Source organism: Fusarium flagelliforme (genome assembly GCF_020744385.1).
Source record: "Fusarium flagelliforme strain FIESC 12 MPI-CAGE-AA-0113 chromosome Unknown B0J16scaffold_3, whole genome shotgun sequence".
NCBI classification, from domain to species: Eukaryota; Fungi; Ascomycota; class Sordariomycetes; order Hypocreales; family Nectriaceae; genus Fusarium; species Fusarium flagelliforme.
Genome location: NW_025763505.1, coordinates 100,190 through 122,968, shown reverse-complemented (window position 1 = coordinate 122,968; position 22,779 = coordinate 100,190). Strand labels below are relative to the sequence as shown.

At 46.8% G+C, this 22,779-nt stretch overlaps 7 protein-coding genes across 7 annotated transcripts; 3 read left to right on the top strand and 4 right to left on the bottom strand.

The window, feature by feature from the left end:
• Nucleotides 1-1,412: 1,412 nt before the first annotated feature.
• Nucleotides 1,413-2,600, bottom strand: B0J16DRAFT_354543 (Intradiol ring-cleavage dioxygenase; the record flags this gene model as incomplete). Its single annotated transcript, XM_046129376.1, has 3 exons — nt 1,413-2,131; nt 2,180-2,329; nt 2,384-2,600. 3 exons carry the CDS (start codon nt 2,598-2,600, stop codon nt 1,413-1,415), a joined length of 1,086 nt encoding a protein of 361 aa, XP_045983966.1.
• A 5,049-nt stretch (nt 2,601-7,649) lies between these two features.
• B0J16DRAFT_264420 (FAD binding domain-containing protein) lies at nt 7,650-9,235 on the top strand (the record flags this gene model as incomplete). The annotated part of the gene is made up of 2 exons (XM_046123356.1): nt 7,650-8,647; nt 8,710-9,235. 2 exons carry the CDS (start codon nt 7,650-7,652, stop codon nt 9,233-9,235), a joined length of 1,524 nt encoding a protein of 507 aa, XP_045983965.1.
• Nucleotides 9,236-9,620: 385 nt separating this feature from the next.
• On the bottom strand, nt 9,621-10,294 carry B0J16DRAFT_87834 (uncharacterized protein). Its single transcript, XM_046134620.1, has 3 exons — nt 10,065-10,294; nt 9,819-10,003; nt 9,621-9,714 (listed from the first exon to the last, which is right to left on the bottom strand). The coding sequence occupies exons 1-3, from the start codon at nt 10,076-10,078 to the stop codon at nt 9,686-9,688; spliced, it is 228 nt and encodes a 75-aa protein (XP_045983964.1). The 5' UTR covers nt 10,079-10,294; the 3' UTR covers nt 9,621-9,685.
• Nucleotides 10,295-11,275: 981 nt separating this feature from the next.
• B0J16DRAFT_412567 (uncharacterized protein) lies at nt 11,276-13,904 on the top strand (the record flags this gene model as incomplete). The annotated part of the gene is made up of 4 exons (XM_046133324.1): nt 11,276-11,493; nt 11,590-11,826; nt 11,879-12,145; nt 12,212-13,904. 4 exons carry the CDS (start codon nt 11,276-11,278, stop codon nt 13,902-13,904), a joined length of 2,415 nt encoding a protein of 804 aa, XP_045983963.1.
• Nucleotides 13,905-14,261: 357 nt separating this feature from the next.
• On the top strand, nt 14,262-16,418 carry B0J16DRAFT_336407 (ankyrin repeat-containing domain protein). The gene has a single exon (XM_046127215.1). It carries the CDS (start codon nt 14,270-14,272, stop codon nt 16,352-16,354), a length of 2,085 nt encoding a protein of 694 aa, XP_045983962.1. The 5' UTR covers nt 14,262-14,269; the 3' UTR covers nt 16,355-16,418.
• Nucleotides 16,419-16,505: 87 nt separating this feature from the next.
• On the bottom strand, nt 16,506-17,984 carry B0J16DRAFT_396203 (uncharacterized protein; the record flags this gene model as incomplete). The annotated part of the gene is made up of 1 exon (XM_046132249.1): nt 16,506-17,984. One exon carries the CDS (start codon nt 17,982-17,984, stop codon nt 16,506-16,508), a length of 1,479 nt encoding a protein of 492 aa, XP_045983961.1.
• Nucleotides 17,985-19,038: 1,054 nt separating this feature from the next.
• Nucleotides 19,039-19,650, bottom strand: B0J16DRAFT_381928 (uncharacterized protein; the record flags this gene model as incomplete). The annotated part of the gene is made up of 1 exon (XM_046131196.1): nt 19,039-19,650. One exon carries the CDS (start codon nt 19,648-19,650, stop codon nt 19,039-19,041), a length of 612 nt encoding a protein of 203 aa, XP_045983960.1.
• Nucleotides 19,651-22,779: the final 3,129 nt, after the last annotated feature.

The following is a 22,779-nucleotide window of genomic DNA, read 5'->3' as shown; positions in this document are numbered from 1 at the left end:
GGTCGAAGGATTTCTCCTGGGTCTTTTCCAGTTAAGGCGAGTGCTGCGGTGTGTTCGATGTGCTCCTTGTAGAGTCGTTGGCTTTTTTCTGCTTCCTTGCCGAGGTTTTCGGCAATTCCAGCGATGTTGGTCACTCTCCCTTCCAGATCTTCGATCTTGGTTTTGGCTACTTTAGAGTTGTATCTGGCTGCGTTAAGAAGTTCGTCGTGCTGTCTCTTGAGCTCTCGAATCTTTCGTTTGAGCTTGGTAACTTCATCCTCATGGCTGCTCGGATGAGCTGGGGCAATTTCTTCTTCTTCCTCATCTTTGGTGTCCATGGGGAGGTTGAGCTCCTCCTCCAGGGTAGGATGGGTGTTAGGTGGAGTTGCCTGAGGTGGCTGTTGGCCATGGGGTGCGGTAACGGGTCGGTTTGGAGTGGAAGGTGCCATTGCGTAGGTATTGCTCAGTGTTACGCGGTACAGTCTGAACAAGAGCTATCAACGTGTGACGGTTTGGGTTCCCAAGGGATAAACTAGTCCGTACTAGGTTTATGTTGGCAGATGTGTAGGGCGTAGATACTGAGCGTTGCGAAGTGTCACGTCTCTTAATAGTGAATAGAGCGGGTTAGGCGTATTCAGGTAAAGAAGTCTTATTGATAGCTGGTAAGCTAAGTGTTCTATCTAGTGCTAAAGGAATGTATATATACATGATGGTCTCACTGGCGTAGTTGTGAGCTTCGGGGGAAGGCTCACAATAACTCGGGTGAGCTGGTAAGCGAGTTCACGGCTAGCGTCGTGAGCTCGGGTGAGGCTCACGCAGGTGTGGGTGAGCCGAGCTCTGATTGGAGAAAAATGTGGGGTACACGTGACGTAACCGCGGGGATCGTAACACTCTAGCAATAGCTTAGTATTCTATTTACCTCTTTAAGATTTTAGACTTAATCTTATAATAAAATAACCTTATATATAACTACTAATATTACTTTTGTATTTAACTTAATAGCCTAAATTATTAACTCTAAGGAGCTACTCTTATATATAATACTCATAACCCCTCTTCGGTATACAAGCAGATCGTACGGTGAGCGAAAGGCCCATGAGTGTTCTTTCAAGAACAAGACGCAGCCGTGGATGGACTATATGGGTAAGACGTATATGGACGGGTTTCGATTCCAGGATTTCAAGGGCGTTTTAGATTCCAAGGACATTTCAGAGTCAAAGTAGAGCGGTTAGGAGTCGAAGTAGTTAGTAAGGATCATTTGGTATTGCTGCTTCTTCAATATGGTACAAGTTAACATCTGGTCTAACACTGTTGATCGTGCATACATCTGGACTGTTTTTAAAGATGATATCTTAATAGGCTTTTGCCACTGCTCTACCTCAAAGTAAACCCTCCCTCCACCGACGATTTAAGGAGCGTTGTCTGCACCATATCTAGTTACCTGCCTCCGGGGGAGGGGGGCCACCAGGACCACCAGGACCACCTCCCATGCTAAAGTCAGGGTTTGTATGTCCACCATCCTCATATCTAAAAACCGCTGGGACGACCTTGTTGGCAATGGTGATGTTGACGCCGTAAGCTAACCAGCCGAAAATACCCTCCTCAACGGTATCACCAAGAAGAGTCCACTCAACAACTGGGTCGTAATCCTGGTTGGCGGCCTCGGCAAGGATGAAGTCGCGAGCGTTGGTCGTAAGAACCTGCTTGTTGGTATTGTACGGGGCAAGACTCTCAACCTCGTGAATCAAGTCTTGGTCGAAGTAGGTCTGTCCAATATGGCTACTGTAGCCTTCGTTTCCAAGAGTCTTGTTCTTCAACAAGGTAGCGTTCGCATGAGCTAGGAGGTGAATATGGGTTGTTCGGCCGACATAATGGCCGGGGAAGAGTGTCTCAAATTGAGCAACACCATCTTCATCTGTTTTCTGAATACCACGACCAAAGGTCTTGTCGATGTTGGTCAGGTCATTGCTGTTTCCGTTGCCCGCATTATTCACACCACCATAGACACCGGTGGCGTTGCAGTGCCAGATATCGAGATAGAGTTCAGGCACAGGCTCACAGGTCTCAACGTTGATGATTTGGTAGTCCAGGATGAGGTCAACACCCTCCTGGTCCTCCTTGAGGTTGCGACGAATGTCCTCACCACTGACGTCTTGGAATTGTTAGTCCACGTCTTCTTGGAATCTGGATTGCAACTCACAGTAGGGACCAATAGTAACCTCGGGGGTAAGAACACAGGAATTCTGTCCGGCAAAGAGAATATCCGGTGGGGTGTTGGGTGTATAACCGAGGTCGGTCTTGTTGTGGTCCGTGTTAAGCACGTCCTCGAGATCACGCTTCTTGATACCACCTGGAGCCACATTAGAAAGTTGCATGAGTCAAGTAGTAGATGTTCAAAGCTTACGCTTCTGGCGCTGATCCTGAATTAAAGCGGATCGACGTTTGATGTTACGGTCAGTAACACCGCGAGCCTTCAACTTTTCAGCACAGTGGCGTAAAGACAGTCTCTCAGCACTGGCTTCGAATGAACGACGCTGTTCAAGCTCATCGTGGTGATCTTCACCTGGGTGAGCTGCAGTGAAGGAAGCCAAAGCTAAGACAATCGAGCTGGAAAAACGCATAATGGATGTACTGAAGAATGAGAGTACTGTGAATAAAGTTAAAAGGTTGGTAGATTGAACCACAGACAGCGGAACTTTCGTTTCTTTTATGTCTTCTCAGACCGACAGTTGTCGCAATAGATTTCCTGATTGATATAATAGATGCATCTACCTCTTCCCCCGCCTTGGCAATGTTACGTTAATAATTCTCCGTTATCTATCAACTGCCTGAATCGTGAGGAGAATTCATGCTAGACGCTGATCTCTTCCAAATTCACGATTGCATCATCATGATCTGAGTAAACAACTCCTCCTGATTCGCTGCGGCATACGTTGTTCATGGTTCAGACTTCGGGATGTGGGCAGACGTTCCTTGATGAGTTCCACAAACGGACCGGAACGCACCCGGAGAAAGAAGGTCAGAGCGTACCTACATCGGGGTTTTACAACCTTGCAATACTACTCTCCTGCAGATCAGTTTCATTGCCGATACGAAATACCACTTTGGGTAGATTGAAAGAGCACGACATACCGTTTGGGTATTTGGACGGGCTGGCCCCCATAGATTGTCACCCGCGGGAAAGAATGCGCGTTTAGAAGGCCCAGTTTTTTAACAATGTTGCATTGAGCGAAATGTTTAACTGAAAAATAAGCTTGTAACTTTATCCAGACGTCATTAAAAGAGGAGCTTCAGTACAGCAAGCACTGTTTTCTGCTATCCTGGGTTGTAACCTTCTACATACACTTAATTTATACGTTTTCCAAGCAAGCTAACTGCAACATAGCATGAAATTGGTTATTAGTTAACGCTAGGAAGGCCAGTGTAGTACAGTTATTTACCTTAACGCTAAGTTTAACGGTCGGTAGCTATCACTAGATGGTACGAGTCCATTGAAGTACATGGCAGAAACGTTTTGGGTGAGCGCTCTGGAATCTCTAGAGTGCCGAAAGGTGTGCAACGCGGGCTACCGCCATGGAGAAATCAGGTGGCAAGGTGGTAAGGACAGATCGTGTCAATCTGTCAAGAGGTGAGTAAGATAACAGACAAGGTAGCGAAATTAGCACCCTAGGCCCAGAAGGATAAGAAACAGACAGTGATGACATCTTAATCCTAAAGCTTGAAGTAGCCATCCGCCAAAACGAGGTCATAGAACCAGTTCCGCAGGTCCTTGTTTTATCCGTGAACGAGACGGATTAAGACCTTGGTAGTACTGCCGAACGATGATTGTTTGAAAGCTTGCGCAGCAGTATGAAGAAGAAGGGAGAGATTCTCTGGTTTGTCAATATGTCCAGTTGCCTAAAGCAAGCCGGTCGAATTCTCGTTACCAATCGTGATGGTACGGAAATAAGACCTACAGCATAAAATGTATCTGCCACTTCAGTAACGTAATTACACAACCACTTCTCTAATCCATTAAAATCGTTGGGTGAGCCAGAAGCAATATTTTGCTGCTCAGGGTTGGTCAAGGTGTTGCTGAAGTGCAAGTTGAGGCCGATGGCTAAATATAATAGCCCAGAGGCCCACGAATAGCTGTATATGGTTAGTGTGAAGCCAAGGGATGCCTGAATAGCGTTCCTAAAAAAGGAAGAAGGAAAATAGAATCTAGGACGTCATTATGTCTTATAACCCTTATAATGTTTAATTCGGGACACGTGCAGAGTCTCGAACGTTCGATGTTTCGGATTTGACGCGTACATAACTGCCGCTGCATGAACAATCGGTAGTCAGCCACGCTTATCTTGGTTCATGGGCTGAAACAAGTGTAGGCTTCATCGATAACTACCATTTTTGATCGTTACTGTAAACTAAACTAGCAACCGCTACAAGTATCTGCAAAAGCCAAAATTGAGATGGAGACAATGCTGGCTATTTTTCACCTGCCAGAACTGTACCATACCTGAAGAGAGCTACTCTACCTGAATTGATTGATAGCGGTTTAAGCCTTTGGTTGATAACATTCCTCTTCGTGGAGGTTTGGTATGGTAAGTCTCTCCGGGTGGTGCCGAAGCTAGGGAGCGACCATCACATGCCACTATGTCCAGTTCTTGAAACATCTATTTGAGCCTTTCGGGCGCGTTAGTCCCGAGTTCTTGAAACATCAGCCACACACCGGAAGACTCATGCGGAGAATGCCGTAGTGAAATTTGATTTGCCCAACAAACTACTGTGCTTCGTATGTTAATATTTCTCTGCCATTGGAGCAGGTAAGAGTATGTCTTGCTTGCATGTTTAAAATATTGCACTGTTCTGTCTCCACTAATGACATCCGATAATTAAGTACGCATTGCGGGCATCTTTATCACCAGATGAGTCACTAGCAGACCCCGAGTAGCTGTATCTTTAAGAGAAATTCTACCGACGTTTTTCGGAAGCTAAAGACGGGTTTCTAGAGGAAGCCCACTAAATCTCTATTCCCCTATGGTATTCAGAACAAGGAGCCTTTTCTCTTGTCTGACCGCACAGGCATTGTAGATGCGTGCCCTATAAACACATTTGATGCAGCATCAGTCAATGGTCCTATAACACATTGGATTGTGGCTGGCCAATCAGTGCACTTACCAACAGCCGGAGTCTTTACTCCGCTCTTTATTTTCGGTTTGTTCCGTTATTTTCCCACATCCCATGTTTAAATCTCCTGAAACAGGTTAACAGCCATGACTTCTCTGCCACCAAAATTTACTCGTAATGCATCCGTCGTGTTGGTCATCTGCCTCAAAACCTTGCTGCCTGGTCTCAATGACCGATCTGATATGATAGAAGACTATCGTAGTGAAACATACTTTGCCTGTTAAAATTGGCAGGTGACATACAGGCGGCCATCAACTGGACCGTTTGAATAAGACTATAATGTTGGTACGGGGTTCATCGACTTACTGTACGTAAGTCATTGTGCTGGCAGTACTTAGAGTTCAGTGGCTGTAGGCGACACCAATTGAATTGAGCCCGCGACTTGACCTGCCCGATGGGTCAACGTTGAATTAGAGGAAGCTAGATTCTCAATAATCTTGTTAAAACGATGGGAGAATCCCTCTATAGCTGTTAGGCAGGAAACGTCTATCCCCAAAGGGTCATCTAAGTTATGCTATAAGATTGTTAAAGAGAATATTCTCAAACTCTGTTTTAAAAAGGGGCAGGCAAAAGTTTTTAAATTAGTAATACTTGAAGCTTCGTTCCATTGCCCTTTGTTTTGTTTTGAGAATCTTTTTCTTTTTGTTTTGTTTTGAAATGTGCCTTTGAAGCTTGATTACACGTAATCGGACAGTGTATTTAATGCTCACGTATTCGCTAGTGGAGGAGTCAATTACAATCACTCTTCTTACTCTTAATTTCTTTGCTAATTTACGGCAGCATATTGTCCCTTCTTCCCTGCTCAAACTCTTGCTGCATTTTAGCTAGTGATATGACTGCACAAGTCTTTCCAGGCGGTGATCATTTCCGATCGAAAACAGCATCAGACGAGATGCACGAACATAGTTTCCACCCCCTAGTCGACCGATCTTCCTGTATTGAACTCGCCAACAGGGGCGGTATGTCCGAAGCCTCATTGTATCGGCACAAAAAGGCTCTATACGCTGTGAAGAAAAGGGCAAGAAGTCCCACTGGCGATGAAGAGAAGATTTTGGAAGAGGTCAGAGTGATAAGCACTGTCATCTTGCGCTGCGACAACAGCAGCATTGGCAATTCACAGTGGGACTGGAGCGAGGACCAAATACCGACTTTTTTTACCTTCTATGCCGAACAAGGGACCCTTCGAGACTTCCTTAAACACAATGACGGGGTATTCCTGACTCAGAAACGCAACTTCGCTATCGACATTGCATCCGGATTGCATACACTTCATGCCGCTAACATAGCACACGGCGACATCAACCTTGTCAACACTCTCGTCTTTCCCCATCCAAGCAATGATGGGTCCTGGATCGCAAAAGTTTCAAACTTTACTCAATCTGTATTTGGATTGTCATCCCGACGTCAGACTGTATATCCTGGGGCAGCTCTTTATAGCGCACCCGAAGTCCGCGGATACGGAGAGATACCGTCGGACCAGTTGGTTCTATGTGAATCTTTCTCATATGGCCTTCTGGCCTGGGAAATCATCAAAGATGGGGAGAATTACTTCCACCCATCCTGGATTCGAGAAGACTCCGATACAAATGAGGCATCACGCCAAGAGGAGTATCTGAGAACTCTGCCAGCTGACGGTTTGCTCAACCATGCTTTGAGCTTCTTATGCTCAAGGTATACAAACTCGAGCAGTTTAGATGTCAATCTCTTCTATCATGTGTTAGAATTGACACTTAAGGACAACCCCAGCTGCCGCAAGGATCTTGCCACTATTGCGTTATCACTTGACTACTGCGACAGGTATGCATTATGCAATCGCTGCAATTACTTTTGTTACTATGCTAATTATGTTATTCTTTAATAAAATAGAGCTACTATTAACTATAATATTTCAAACTTTATAGAAGCAGAAATTACTAGTTTGGTAAGTAACTTGTGTTAAGATTTTATAAATACTTAAGAGGCACTTTAATATCTAATCTACTATTAATAGGATTGGGTTCTATAATACTACAAATCTTAGATTTCTAGTATCTAGCTGCAACTTACAACGCCACCGTGGTAGTTACAGTTAGTGTTGAAACCAGAGCGCTGTGAAAGTCGCTCGCGTCAGCAATGTCACGACCAGAAATCAATCTGAGATGGGAGACCACCCACATTTCCAACATTCCAGATTTGATGACGGACGTTGACAACGCATTATCCTTCAAAACCTGTACATTACTACTGAGAAGATGATTGTTACCGGAATGCCCTTCGATTGCTATGCCGTTGACGGTTACCACGTACACCCAAGGCAAGCGTGTCAACGGTTTTCTGAACAGTTCTGTTGTTAGTTCCGTGGGTAGGCATGACCATCAAGAGCGTGGAAGAAATAGACCAGGAGTTCCTCTTGATGTGTCTGGTTGTTCGTATATGTATTTTATGTTTATTCTTTAATGGAACTGAGCTATCCGATGCTTCTTTAGACTGACTGATAGGTCGGGATGTCATTGGCTTCGTATATGAAAAGGAGTCAAACGTATATTTCATCTACCAAGGTTGATATCCCTCCTCGCATTTTACTTGTAAAATTGTGCGATGCATCGATCCAGGCGAATCTTTCCCACCTTGGTCGCCTCGCAAACTCGCCACTCTACCCGACCTTGGGGAACGGCTCCTGGGTGCCAGACACTCGCAAGAGTCCATTCTGCTTTGTCCTCCCAACCACGGCCGAGGAGGTGTCCCAAACTATTGTCGCACTTCGTGATGCTGGTAATGGAGGCGGAGACTGGCATATCGCCGTCCGCAGTGGCGGACATGGGACTGACCATTTGAACAACATCGATACTGGAGTTACGATTGATCTGACCCAGATCAATGCAAGCACCTACAATAAGGAGACGAACATCGCAAGTGTTGGCACAGGGGCCCGATGGGGGGACGTTTACGCGGATCTCCTCGAGCACGATGTCAGTGTAATGGGTGGAAGAGAAGGCGTTGTGGGTGTAGGAGGAGTAGTCCTCGGTGGCGGCGTCTCGTGGTACACCTCCAAGCGGGCGTTTGCTTGTGACAGTGTGGTCAACTATGAGGTGGTGCTTGCTAATGGCTCCATTATTCATGCAAACCGTCACTCACATGGAGATCTTTGGAAGGCATTGAAAGGAGGTGGTGCAAACTTTGGCATTGTGACCAGATTCGACATGGAGGCTTTTCCAGCCCAAAACATCACGAAGGCAACAACAATGATTAGTATGGAGCATCTTGACGAGGCTTTGAAGGCGGTTGTGGGCTTTACAAACCTTGATCAGTCTTTCGAGGATAACTACTTGCTTACGGCGTTCAACTACGATCAAGCTAGTGACTCCACGGTCATCACGCTGACGGAGGTCAACACGGCGAACAATTTGAACTCCTCGGCGTTTGACAGCGTGAGGAAAATTCCAACCCTTCGTCAAATTCCCGCAAAGGCAATGTCTCTCGCTGAGTCCGCCCATGGGTCGTCGCTGAGCGATGAAATGCGGTAAGTTGTGCCAACCAGCTCAATCTTGGATACAAAGACGGACATAACTGACTTTGCCTTAGAACTATTGGCGCTGGACCTATAACTGTCGCCAACGATCCCCGAATCCTGCGCTTCATCGTCGATAAGTACAATGGATTCGTCAAGGACATCAAGCAGAAGGTGAACCCATCGAACTTCAGCACCATTTTCGACCTTCAGCCGCTGCCATCTCGAGTCGCTGACTACAGTGTCTCGAAGGGCGGTAATATGTTGGGACTCGAGCGGAATAATCGCGACAGAGTTATTGCGGCCGTCGGGGCGATTCTCTTCGGGGGCCAGTATTCCGATCAAGATGTCGCCCTGATCTATCAACTGTCTGTGGCTTTGAATGAAAAGATCATCGCTCACGCAAAGTCGCTTGGTCTCTCGGAGGACTGGGTCTATCTAGCCTACGCCGATGCACAGCAGGATCCACAGGGCTCTTACGGCCAGGCTAACACGCATCATATCAGACAGGTGTCGCAGAAGTACGATGCTGATGGCTTCTTTCAGAAGAGGGTCCCTGGTGGCTTCAAGATCGACAGAGTTGACACGGGCATGAAGTGATGCAATAAATCGGCTCGAGGGTGAGATCCACAGGCGCTGCAAGCGGCCCATGGGCAAGCCGACTTCTGTGTCGATATGAGTCCTGGGTTTGATATGTATGTATATTAGTCGACAGCATAGGAGTTTCCGCTTCTGAGCCATTGTGAGCACGTCTATGGCTACCTAGCTCTAGTCTTCATATTGAATCATCATTACAAATAATGTTGTTCTTCATTAACAGGTCTCAAGAATTATTGCCAGGATACTGGCCTCTGTGAGACGAGGAGTTACTATTATGCCTAGAAATGATGATTACCGTGTTACGATCCGAGCACTTGGTAAATTAATTATGAAAACTCGTATTGTCTTGATCGCCCAAGTGCCAAATGTTTTATCTATTAGTTGTAATAACTGTATAACGCTACCCTAAATTGCAATAACAGGCCCCACTTTATAAAGCCTACAAGCTACTTATAGCTGGGAGCGCTCCTGCGGCTGAACTAGTAGAGGCAAATGTTAGCAGAAAGCTTTCAATGAGTTGCACGTAAAGAACAAAAGGTCCTGAGTGAATGGGCTTGTGAAAATGGAGATATCAAAAACTTACAGTTGGTAAAGTGCGAGCCGACACCAATCAACATTTCATTTTGTCGGACCTTCTTCTCGTGCTTAGTCTCGCCTGCAGCGTAGCAAGAACCGGCGGGAACATGGAACGAGGTATCAGTCTGTTTGTTGGAAGCTGCCTCTGTCGAGCCATAGGTTGCATTGGTGCTTGTAGTATCAGATGTTACCCTGTGTGGACGACCATGATCAGTACAGCATGTAATGCGAGGACAGGGACTGCTAGACTTACGTCTTTGAAGGCATGGTTACGAAGGTGATTCTGAGTGACTAAGAGGTTTGGACTCTGTGGTGTTGTTGAGCTTGGAGGAAGAGACTGAGATGAGACGAGAAAGAGAAGGTCTGGTGGGATCAACCTCTTCTTTTTATAAATCGTCTGACACAGAGCAGGCGTATAATCCCCAGCTACAAGCAAACCCATCTGTGCTTTCTTCCTGGAACAGATACTTATTTTCTGGTGCGGGCAAAATCCTTCTTCCCTGTTGTATTGGGTTGTCCTTTTCCGTCCCCCTCTTTCATGTCTCACACCATCTAGTCACCATTTTAATTTGGAACGATTGTCATTGGCCCCTGACGATTAGCTCAGGCGCATATCCCTGTATATTACGTGGGTCCTGTTTTTTAAGTTTACGGGAAGCGGAAATGGAACTGCGACGGCATGTTGTGCGTGTCTAGACTCAAAAATAAATGCTTCCGTTCTTTCCGATACAACGTCCAAAGTTAATCCGGTATACCAATTGGCTAGCGACGTTATGTCAATGCACTTGATAGGTCACTGATGATTTGTAGCCCCTCTTTAATACCTTCATCATACCCAGTCTAGCCAGCCTTGATCTGTCAGATTTGCGACGTCGGTCATAGTACTTGGACTTGCCGCATCTGCATCATGCGGCAATCCGCCCACCCGATACAGAGTTTTCTCCGCATACACCTTGTCCTCGACGCTTGAGACGACCCAAATCCGCTTACACAGGCACACTACTCGAAGACTCCCAAAACTGGGCAGATGTGTTTCAGGCGCATGGAAACGCCGCTGGCTCTGACGAGTGGTGGCAGGATTGGCTGTTGGCTTTGTCGACGAGTTTGATAGGCCAGTGACGTTTTGTGAACCCACCGATGATTGTCATTAGCCCCCTGGCCGAGCCTCAACTATGAGCGGTCAGTGTGGTTGAGGCGTTCTCAAATTCCAATGGTCTTAGTTCTGAGAATGCTATTGGACAGTGACGATTTGGAAGCCCACTTTCGTGTGATGCGTCAGTCAGATACAAGTTACACAGCAGACTGCCTTGTTGGTGGTTCGCAAAAGGCCGTTTCCTTTGCAGCCTGACTTTTGAATACTTAAGCAACAGCAATGGCGGCGCCAATTCCCATCCCTCACTACTTTCTCTCATCTTAATTACAACGTCAGCATCAATTCATCTTTTTATTATCACACCATCCGCCATGTCCCAGGTAACAGCAGAGTTGTGTAACGTCCCACCGGAACTCTTTCCACAGTCAGATGACAGACGATACCTCCGTCTTAGCCACGATGAACAGTGGAACCATCTCAAACCAGTAATCATCAAGTTATATACTGGTAATTACGGGAAGAACAACAAACCACTCAAGATCCCCCAGATTGTCTCTTTTATGAAGGAGTACTATTACTTCTGGGCAGCGTAAGTCTGAACCTACTTCTTGACCTACAGGGACTGCGTTCCGTTGTTGATTGGTAATTGCCCTTTGTCAACTTTTACTTATTGTCTTCTGAGTAGAGAAAACACATATCCACACAAATTCCGAAAATGGGGCGTAAGCGATCGACGCTTGACCAAAGCTATGGTCAACGAGATCGCTGCTGCTTTAGGGAGACGCTCTCGAGCCGGAATGAGTACCTCTAGAATTACACTCAAACGAGGTCCGGACGAGCAGGCGCTCGACCTAAAACAAGTCAAACGACATCTTGGTGACAGCTCTTCTTCTGCACGACCCGAGATCATACAGTCGGGATGGTACGTTCTCTGTCGTTTTCCATTGTCCATTCTAGTTACTCAAACCACCCAGGCTATCATCCTGGCCTCTGCCATACGCTGCGTTTGTGTCGGTATTGCCCAAGATCCCAGACGCCGCCTCTCCATACGGGACACAGGCAGCAACGCCTGGCTACTTGAGAATCAACGAGTCTGATGCAACATCCCCCCAAGGTGAAGTTGTGGGTCCGTCTCCAAACATGCAGCTTCTTCTCCAGAAAGCGAGAGATGATCGAACAAGTCTGTTTCTTCAGGGACGTCTGAAAGATCTTATTGTTAGTATGAGCCAAGATGATCGAAGGTAAGTCCACGCCACTACCCTTCCGTTAGAGTCTGTTAAGAATAGACTAACCTGTTAATGTTTTAGGATCTGTGTTGACTACCTCCATGAGCATGGCTTCATTACTGCGAAGAATTGGGGATCTCCACGGTCAATCGTGGATATCCCTACGCCACCTGCCTTCACACCGTCGGCTTTCCTCCAATATCCCTCGAGTCCGTTGCTTTCAGACTCGCCATCTCGAGCAAAACCTATAAACCCTCCAACCTCCCTTTGCCGGTGGTGCATCCACGTGAAAGACGTCCGATACCAACCTCTTCCAAATCAGCCAGCTGATACGGATACGACACCTACTCCATTTGCGGACTCTCTCCACACAGCCATCGCGTCTGGAGAATTCACAGAGCTTCGAAATGATAGCTTACCTCTTTCACATGAAACTATCGTTGAGTCATTGACTGAGAATCCCATTGCTTTGCATTTAGATGCCTGGAAATTGGCTATTATGGCCGGCAACAGCGACTTGCTATTTGACTTGTGCAAGTATTATGATGAAGATGAGGATTTTCCCGACGAGATCAAGACAATCTATCCTCACCATCTTGCAGCCTCGTTTCTCAATGGAGGCGGCCCATGTTGCACAGTTTTTGGGACACTAGCGGATTTATGCCCACGCTCATTTCTGATTCGACACAATGTGAACGAGTTGGGACACACAATTCTTGACTCCCTTCTAGTTTCTGTTCTACGCTCTTACACAAGCGTACGTCCAGAGACCGTGAGCCACGAGTTTGGTGCACTCTCCAGGTTTCCCGGAGAGGAGAAAGACATGTGTGGGAGGTGGGACGCTGATAGTCCCGATGTACGCGAGCTCTTTGCGCAAGGATATGCTAGGGTTCCTACCAGATGGAAGCATCCCTTTTGTCATTCCGCAGTGCAGGCAGTATGCCATTGCGCTATGGTGGTATTTGGAACCAAATCGTCTGCCGACATAAACTGCTTAAGTGGCCTCTTCCTCCGTCGCTGTCCAGAATGTGGTATGGAACTCAAGTTAGGTCCCATCCATGCCCTTGTTGTCACTGCATTCTTCCTAGTGCAGTCAGGGTTGGTAGGGGAGACTCTATTCGGCCCAATAGCCATCTTGCTCTGTCTTATGAGTATGGGTGTTGATGTCACTATGAGGGCGAACGTGTCAGTTGAAGAGATAATAGGGTCATCTGGAACTGGGCATTGTCGCCATCGGGCTTTGACAGCAGCTGAGTTGATGCAGTCTGTTCCAGCTAGCGTCGTTGAGAGTTGGAGGGATGCTTGTCAGACTGGCTGGGACGCTTTGTTGCATACTCTTATCATGGGCGATCCCCATTTGTTTGATGAAGATGATCACAGTCAAATATGTGGGCTTTCGGAGTGGTTTCATGAGGATACGAATATGAAGTGCACCAACAAAATGATTGGAGTTCTTTGGGCAACGATCCAAGCAGAGTTTCTAGCTTATCGCCGCACGAAGGTCAACGATCCCTGGATCTCCGACAATTTTCAGATGGATGCATTGCGCGCATGGCTCCGGGATGAGACTGAAGACTTCGACACGCCGTTAGTGAGTGAAGGCATGCTGAATGTCCACTCAAAATGCGGCTGGTTTCTGGACAAACACAGGTATGGGGATATTTTTGCAACGGCTTCAGATGTCTGCGCAGAGTGGTTCGCCAACATGGATGATTATAAAAGGGCAACTTTTGTGCATGCACCGGATCTCCGAGCGTTGTGGTTCTACGATTAGGTATCTAGATTGGAATTTTATACGTGGTGTCATATTGATAAGTTTATTAAATCTTGTATGCATCTTGACGGTTGCGATGTACACACATTTTAATACAGGACAAGTAACTTACAATCACCCACAGGGAATAGAAAGCCTTGTTTTAGATCACCTCCAAATGACGTATTAACAGTCTTACTATCAAGCGGCGATTTCTTGTTTTAACTACCCCGCAGTTTCGACTAACCACATGTTTACAGGGAAGCGCGCCATTTGGCTAACTACGGAAGGTAGTTCTAGTGTGCAGGGATTAGATATCGCGCACTACAAATAAATGTCAGCCTCGCCACCGATTTTATGATAAGACAACAACAGGCACCATCACCATGCGCCTCGTTAACACCAAAACCATCGAGCTTGAATTCTTCACCGACGATGATATTCCCGACTATGCGATCCTGTCCCATACATGGGAGCAAGAAGAAGTCCTATTCCACGACATGGGTCACGATGCCGCCAAATTGAAGAAAGGCTACGCAAAACTCAAGAATTGTTGTCTTATAGCAAGAGAAAATGGTTTTGAGTACATTTGGGATGATACTTGCTGCATTGACAAAGCAAGTAGCGCCGAACTGTCTGACGCGATCAATTCAATGTATCGTTACTATCAAGAGGCGAATGTCTGTTACGTATATCTCGCAGACGTCTCCTCGGAGTCCTCGATCTCTGAGATCTCAAATAGCCGCTGGTATACGCGAGGATGGACGCTGCAGGAACTAATTGCCCCGACTGAAATGATCTTCTTCGATAAGACCTGGCATGAGCTTGGTACAAAAGCAAGCCTTGTTAACGTCTTGTCTGAGAGGACGAGCATACCAGCAGCTATTCTTTGTGACAGCGATCAATTAGAAAACACTAGCATTGCACAAAGAATGTCTTGGGCAGCTGATCGGGTAACAACAAGAAAAGAAGACGGAGCATACTCCCTGATGGGTATCTTTGGAATCAACATGCCGCTACTCTACGGCGAGGGCGACAAGGCCTTTTACAGACTTCAGGAAGAAATCATGCGATCATCTGATGATCACAGTCTATTTGCTTGGAGGTCTACCACTACTCGAGGCGGCTTACTTGCCCCAACACCAGCTGCCTTCAAGAACTCGGGCAACATCATTCCATGGAATCCATTTGCGCCTTACAACAGTCCGTTTACCATAACCAACAAAGGTGTTCACATGGAGGCCCCGCTCATCGCTCAGGATGTTACAGGTCGCAGCCTTTGCGTGTTATGTTGCACAACTATGGGTACGAGGGATAAGCTTATAGCGATTCATCTACGAGATCCATATCTGACAATGGATCACTTCGAGAGATGCATTACTGATCAGTTTGAATGGATTGATCTGAACACTTTCAACCTGATCCAATATCCCACAAGACCACTTTGCATCAAATTGCAGGTACAAGCATCAGCTCGCAAGTCTAGACAGGAAAAGGACGGAGACAAACCCCCACCATACACAATGGATCTCGCCAATACCAACCTGTCCTTGTCTGAAGCCGCGGCCTTAGGTGACGAAGGAAGAGTATGGTTCCTCTTAGCTCAGATGCCCGTCGGGCTGTCCGAAACCGTGTTTATTGAGGCCAGATTGGCGATCTCCCGCGCTGCTCGAGAAGGACACGAACGTCTGGTCAGCCAGCTGATGACCAGAAGAGACACAGCCGATCTGCTTGTCGACGAACAGGGCCGAACGGCACTTTCCTATGCAGCAGAAGGAGGCCAAGAATCGGTTATCAGATCCATTTTATCCAGCGACAGGATCAAACCCGATGCTCGGGATACAGACGGACTATCAGCATTGTGGTATGCAGTTTACCATGGGCATAGGTCTTGTGCAAAGCTACTTCTACAGACGGGTTTGGTCTCTGGAAATGTTGGTGGTGGAGGTAGGTCACGCAGCGCGCTGTGGCTCGCCACATCAGCTGGCGACGTCGAGCTAGTCAGCCTCCTCGTTCAAAGCGGAGCTCTCCACGGGATTACCGTAGGCGAGCCAGCTCTCTATCTAGCCGTGACCAACAAGGACATCACCATTGCCCAAGTCCTTCTTCAAGGAGGCGCCAATCCCGACAGACACAATTCTAAAAGATATACACCATTACACCGCGCATGCAGAGATCAAAGTTACGAACTAGTAGCTCTTCTCATGCAGCATGGGGCAAACCCAGATATAAGTGACCCCTCGGGAAAGACAGAACTGGCATTTGCGACGTTGCGAGGAGATGTTGAGTTGGTGAAATGCATGCTTGAGCATGGCGCGAATCCGAAAACAAAGTGTACGAATGGGAAGACGGCGGCGTCTTATGCGCAGGGAAAAGAGATGAAAAGTCTGTTGGAGGGTGGTCAGACATGGTATAAAACGTTACTTGATAGGACTAGTACAGATCGGCCATCATTAGGCTCTCGCCCGTGAGCACTGTTAATAATGTATTCTATATGTTTGAACGGTTGCTATCCAACAAATAGTTAATGCAGCGATAGTATTGCTTTCAGTTGATGAGCGACAGAGGCATACCGCTATCTCATCTTGGAACTGATCCCGATGCTTTACTACCGTGGTTACTCTACAAGTCGGGATCTGGTGACATCTCGTGAGGCCATGGGTAGCGCGTTTCCAGACTTTCATCTTCATAGTGACCCTCCTGCCCTGTATATCTTCTTGTATATCTTGGGAGTTCTTGGAAGATGACAGTAACGCCGACTTGCTTGAATAAGCCCATCAATGTCGGATTGCAAACCTGGGTGGAGTCGCTTATAATCGTTCTTAGTTGCGTGAATGATGTCGGCTTCGCCTCAAGGAGGCGCAACATGTCTTCGCACAGAGGGCCGGAGGATGTTGGGGTATAGTGGTGTAGAAGTGTAAGCGACTCAATGCTGGGCGGTAGGATGTTGGTAAGTGATTGAGGCTCGAATCGGGACGAATAGCAGCCCCAGATAGCACGGGCGGGTAAGAATATTGCCTTAAGTTTAGTGAATAGCTTCAAGCTTGGCATTGGCTGTATCGCCTCCTCCGAACTTTTGCACCGGAAGTCAAGCCGGATCGACTCCAGGCTATCATGGAACCTTGGAAGATCCAGACATCGAACAACCGTTGAGATGTCAGGCTCTGCTGCTGTATAGGATAAGGTTTCCAACTGTCCCGTGCATTTGAGTAGATAGCCGGTAGTCGGGAAATGTCTACCCCAACGCAGAATGTGAAGATGTTTAAGACTCGTCATTTCAGGAACAGGGCCATCCACATCCCCGCCCATAATAAATGTCTCGAGACTTGTAGCGCGCGTCAGTAATTTCTCCATCCTGTAATCGCTTTCAAGTGTTTTTAGTCCAACACCGGCGATTCCAAGAGCATCCAGAGTCGGAACCGAAACATCCAGCCGCCAACCACGACCTTCCAGAATACTAGGATTTCTAAAATACTCAGCATCTTCCATGACACCCAAGTAGGATATGTTCGGCAGTAAGGCTAACAACATAGCCAAAAGCTCACTTGCCACGACAGGAAGCCATTGCCCCGGCCTTACGCCTCTGGGAAGAGACCCACGAAGGAGAAATGATTGTCGAATCGTGTTCCTTTGTGATTCTTGGTCGCTACGAGAATCCAGGAATACAGAGAATGCGCTGGTGGCAAGTGACTTGGCACAATGGTCAAATATGACTTTGCCTCCATTGAAGCTCAATTGGTTAAGTAACCGCCAGTGCAAACCGACGATCTTGACTGACCGAGCTAGATCTGGGCGAGAAGCAACGGTTCGGAGAAATGGTTCTAATCGCCATTTCCAGCCATGCCCTAACGACAGAGGGCAAATGCTTTCCACACCGAAATAATGAAACAAGATTTTTTGGGAAGTGTCTCTCAAGTGAGGAGAGACTAGACAGAGGTTGTACAGGGTTGTGGTGTCCTGTACCGTGGATTTGACCTTAAAGGGTTGATCATATTCACCACAGCAGTGAGCGCAGAAATGACTGACGATAAGGTGTAACACTTCGGGCGGCAGTGTTTGGAAGGGATCGGGTGCTGGATTGAGTGGTGGCTGCGGGCTCATGATGTCTGTTGGAGAAGGTTGTGAGGAGCGACGGAAAAGAGACTGAGAGAGGGCTGTCTCTACTAATAAGCATAAGCATAGAGGTAGTTGGTTGCTTGAATACCTCTGAAACTCTAGTGACCGCATGGATCGTATGACCACTGAACCATCTAATCTGTCCCCACTTCTGTTCAGTGACCAGGTCAATGATCCATTGATGAAAATAACAGATGGAGCACAGTTGAAGTACGTAAAACAATTACCACACTACGAGTTACAGAGGGATCGGTTATTTAATAGCGATGAAAGTTTCGATGCCGCTAAAACATGGCATTTAAGAGTGGAAATAACAACCAGCTAGACCAACATCCAGAGTCCACCCGTTAGTGGGGTCTGCTGGTTGTACAGATACAATACAAGCCTTTCAATTTAAGAGCTTAACAAATGCGGGCAGGTAACCAAAGGATCCACTGTGTTGGTCCCAGTACCTGAGCGGTAATGACCGAGACGCACGGAGCGTTGTAGTACAGATGCGTTGCAGACTTTCGTGTTTCATTCAAATGATCGTCAGCCCAACAGTGCTTCATATAGAAACAAATTGTGCAGGGGTGTCCTTTTCGTTGACTGTTACTTTCTCTAAGCTATGACTAGATGGTTTGAAAGGTATAACCGATTGACCCTGCGTCTGTCGAGACTGACGGACTTGCCGTTAGAATTCGCATAAAATCGGATCGTTCGGCGTATTGCTTCCGAGATTCGTTGGGTTTTTACTGGACTGAACCAATCATCAGAGCCTGTCTGACATTTTTGTTTTTCTTTGGGCTTTATCATGGCTGTCTTAGCAGTCTCTAGACTTGACAATCTGGGAAGTGAATGAGAGTTGTGATGGAAGACGCAAAGATCTAGATGCGTTATATAGCGACGTAACCTAGATACAAGCTTATGCAGAGTGGGAAGACATGAGATTGCAAATGCTATATAGAACTGAAGAAGGTAAGGACTGTTGCTTTGTAACGTAACATGCGGAGCGTAAGGACTGTTTCTGCTGTTCGGAATGTAAGTTTCCTCCCCTGCGCTAGTTGTCCTCGCATAAAATTGAGGTTGCACCAAAAAGGCTTCCGCCTGGTAGGGTACCGAGACCCGCATTAAACAGATCTTTGATGATATCGCATGAGCTCTTCTTTTGCTTCTCACTGAACGTGACTTTGTAATTTGCAACAAAGATAACGCCATATTTAGCTGTGGAGGAGCCGATAAACGAGGGGATCTGAACTTTAACTCTGTTGTTGTTACTGCAAGTTCCGCTAGGAGTGCAGTAAGATTCATTGGAGTGGTTTTCTTTGCATGAACCGGCAATAACAGTCCTCAAGTCGTCCAGGTAACCCTTGAACTGCCCGACTACGCCCTGATTCGTAGTGCCATCGATGGTCACACAAGCATGTGCATCACACACCTTCTTGTTGACGTCGCACCCGACCAACAGGCACCCTTCCCGAGCTTTGTCGAATAGCTTCATATAGTGATTACAGGAGTACAGTCCCTTTCCTATGACAACTCCGTTGAGCTCGGGATGGGACTGGAAGTCGGTTTCTATTTTCTGGACTATGCCGGTCGGGTCAGGAGGTGGAGGTGGAGCGACACCATCTTCAAGAGGTGGAGCGACGTCAAGCGGCTGCGAAGCTACCATGCTTGTCTGGCTCACGGCTGTAATAAGTAAAGAGAAATGGAAGAAATGCATTTTTGTAACCGGCACGTAGGTCTCGTAAAGTTGGTGCAATATTTTGATCGAACGAAAATACAGTGAGCAGATTTAGATGCTAGAAACTTTAGCAAACTTCCCTCCCTTTTTATATTCCTCCACAGTAACTTTAACAAAGATATTTGCCAAAGTCACAATACATAAAACAGAACTACTTAACTAAGCTATTACCAATTTAATTTATAAGACGCTCTGCTATCCAGATAAAGTAACTAGCATACATCCTTGCTTACCGTCTCCTAGATATAAAGTCAGGCGGCTCCCTTAAACGTTTTGATATTGCATGTTATACCTCCTTTAGGAAATATCTTTCTATTCCTTACGATTTCTTTGGGGCATATCACTCACCATGCGCTAGCGTAAGCTTATTCCTCGGGTTACACCATCGGCCGGATTTGCAGCAACTGTCGCTTGTGAATAAAATACCACGCTACCTGCAACTCAGCCACACAGCTGACTGTAGAATGTGGACTTCTAATAAAAGCCTTGGACGCAGGATTCTGCGCGCCGTGTTCACACGAGGCAGACAAGCTCTCCGAAGTACTAAAGCTCGGCAAATAAATACGATTCATAATATCGGGTACGTTTAAGGCTCTAGGAGAGCAAGGCCAACAAGAGCTTTGGTCTGGATAGAAGCCATTGATATCTCACTAGCCCGCTCCCTGCAAACGACTGGCGATGTATTTTTGGTTCAATTAACCTAACTATAAGTTATCCCTGGAACGTTTCACTGGGTTCAATCTGGCACGCGGTCCCGTGAGTGTGCTCGTTTTTGTCTGAAATTGTATTGAGTGCGCCTTATGAATTTGTCATGTTCATACCTTAGAACATTTATCAAAATTGTGATTAATCAAAAGGTTTGGTTTCGCTGGGCATTCATCAACTCCGGTTATCCGAGAACACTCTGCGGCGCTTTCCAGTCGGAAGGTTTTGTGGAGAGTGTGGTTCTTCTTTATCGTTTACAGTGCCGCTGCTGACACCTCGTTTCTCGGACCTCAGTCAGCAATCAATTACCTATTGTCCGTCGGACTTCCGATTTGTTCTAGCGAATAGTGCTGCTAGTCCCACAATTAGACCTCGGCTTGAACGATTATGTATTAACAGCCACCCGGGATCATGATTGCACATCGATTTGCTTTGAAGCATTTCCAACAGCTTCTCAAGAACAACGGAGGTGGGAGGTGTACTTTAAGTGGCGACTTTCAAAAGTGAATTGAAAAAAAAAGAGAGTAACCAGAGGAAGTCGATAGAGGGAATGCCATGTTCAGTGAAAAATAACACGAATTCCATCCTTTGGACTTAGTAATAATTGAGTACCAGAGTGAGGAGGATAATAAGCATTCTATCACTCGTTCCCAGACGTAGTTGCTTCTGTATATATGTCACAACTAACTTGGAAACTGTCCAGCTCCAGAGACCCTCAATCCCAAAGCTGGCCGGATTACGGGTAACGATTTCCGAGACGCCGACTTGGAAACTGCAGTCAGGCAAATATGAACGTCATTTAGTCAAGTGAGGGGATACAGGTGGGTCTGGCATGAGAAGCGAATGTAATGCTGTAATGGCAGGCGGTGAAGTGAGAATAAAGTGGCTGAGTGCGTAGGAGGATTTAGTAAATACGCGGATGACATCAGATAAAAATGGCCATATAAAACCGAGAGACGAGAATTCGATAAAGTCACTTATGCACTTAAACTGTAAACCGGATCAACCACCAGTGAAGTCCGGAAGACACGGCCTGTGTATTTTACTTGTATTCTCTTACCTTCTCGTATATGCATGCCTGGGCCTCTCCCTGTCCTGTCGAGCATTTCTCTATGAGGGTAGAGCGTGAATTTCAATCAACCTATCACATCCATTTATCGAGCTACGCTTTGGACAAGGGTCCAGAGCAGAATGTATCCGACTGGCTAAATGGGTACCTGCTAAAGAGTCCCGATACTCCGACAGCCCTGTGCTCTCAATCCCGTGGTGTCTGCCCATGCCGCGATCCGAAGCTGACCACATCACTGAGGCTTTGCTGTTACATGAAACATTCCAAGCGCGACAACTAAGGCACGGGATCATCGACGTAGCCACCTTCCTACAACTGCCGTCTTACGTGAGATGGACCCCAAACTCCAAAGGACATTCGTTCCTGAGTCCGGTCAAACTAGTAAAAGATTGCATTGACCAAGTCCGGTCTACAAACAAAAACCCTCACTTCTGCCAGAGGCACAGCTCTGTAATCGTTAACACTAAGCCAGAGGCGATCTAGAGTCTGCCCATATGTAGTTAGTATATGGGAATTTCTGCGGCGCGGGCCGCAGGGATAGTCCCTGAGAAATTACCCAGACAAATCAGCAGCCGCCGATGAGTCAATTGGTGGAAACTCTAACTACTGCTCTAGGTACGGAGCACCGTGCCGTGGCTATTGTCCGTAGCTCGACCCTTCGTGGAGAAAGAGATCTTCAAAGGCCCCCAAACAAATGTACGGCCTTGTCAGCCCTAGTGCTGTCTGTAAGATACAGTGGAGATGTTTTCAAAAATAACAGGGGCCGGCGCTATGAATGCCGGATTAAGACGCTAAGCCTTCGGACTTTTTGTGTCTGTGCGACGACCCGAGCCCGAATCGGCCTATCGTCTCCCATTCTGAGCGAAAAGTCCCAGCTGCTCGTGGATCTGGACAGGTGCAAATCCTCAAGGACTGTGAGATTCCTGAGAGGATTGAGTTCAGGCGATGCTCTGCCAGCGCATATCTTTGAGTGGCAAAGTACGGAGATACAACTTGCAGGACCCTGATAAAAATATGGTCCTTCCTGTTGTGCTCTAGCCCGGCGTCAATTCACATGAACAAGATGCAGCATCGCGGTCCTTTTACCCTCACCGGCAGAAAATCACATGTGGATTCATTCGGTCCCGACTTGTTATGAGGAGTCCGAATTGCGGCGTATGATGGACTTGTTCATCAAACTCTGATCCATGTTTTAGTCCCTGTTGAGTAACTGATGTTCCTAGTTACAGAGGTTCGAAAGCAGATAAACATATTGAGGCAATGATCTGCTTACACTAGTGCAT

Excerpts from the sequence above, each read along its gene's own strand:
- B0J16DRAFT_336407 (XM_046127215.1), top strand. The coding sequence starts at position 14,270 with ATGCGCCTCGTTAACACCAAAACCATCGAGCTTGAATTCTTCACCGAC.
- B0J16DRAFT_87834 (XM_046134620.1), bottom strand. Across the intron at positions 9,715-9,818 it reads CGGCTCGCACTTTACCAACT|TTCAGCCGCAGGAGCGCTCC; the intron begins GTAAGTTTTTGA and ends TGCCTCTACTAG.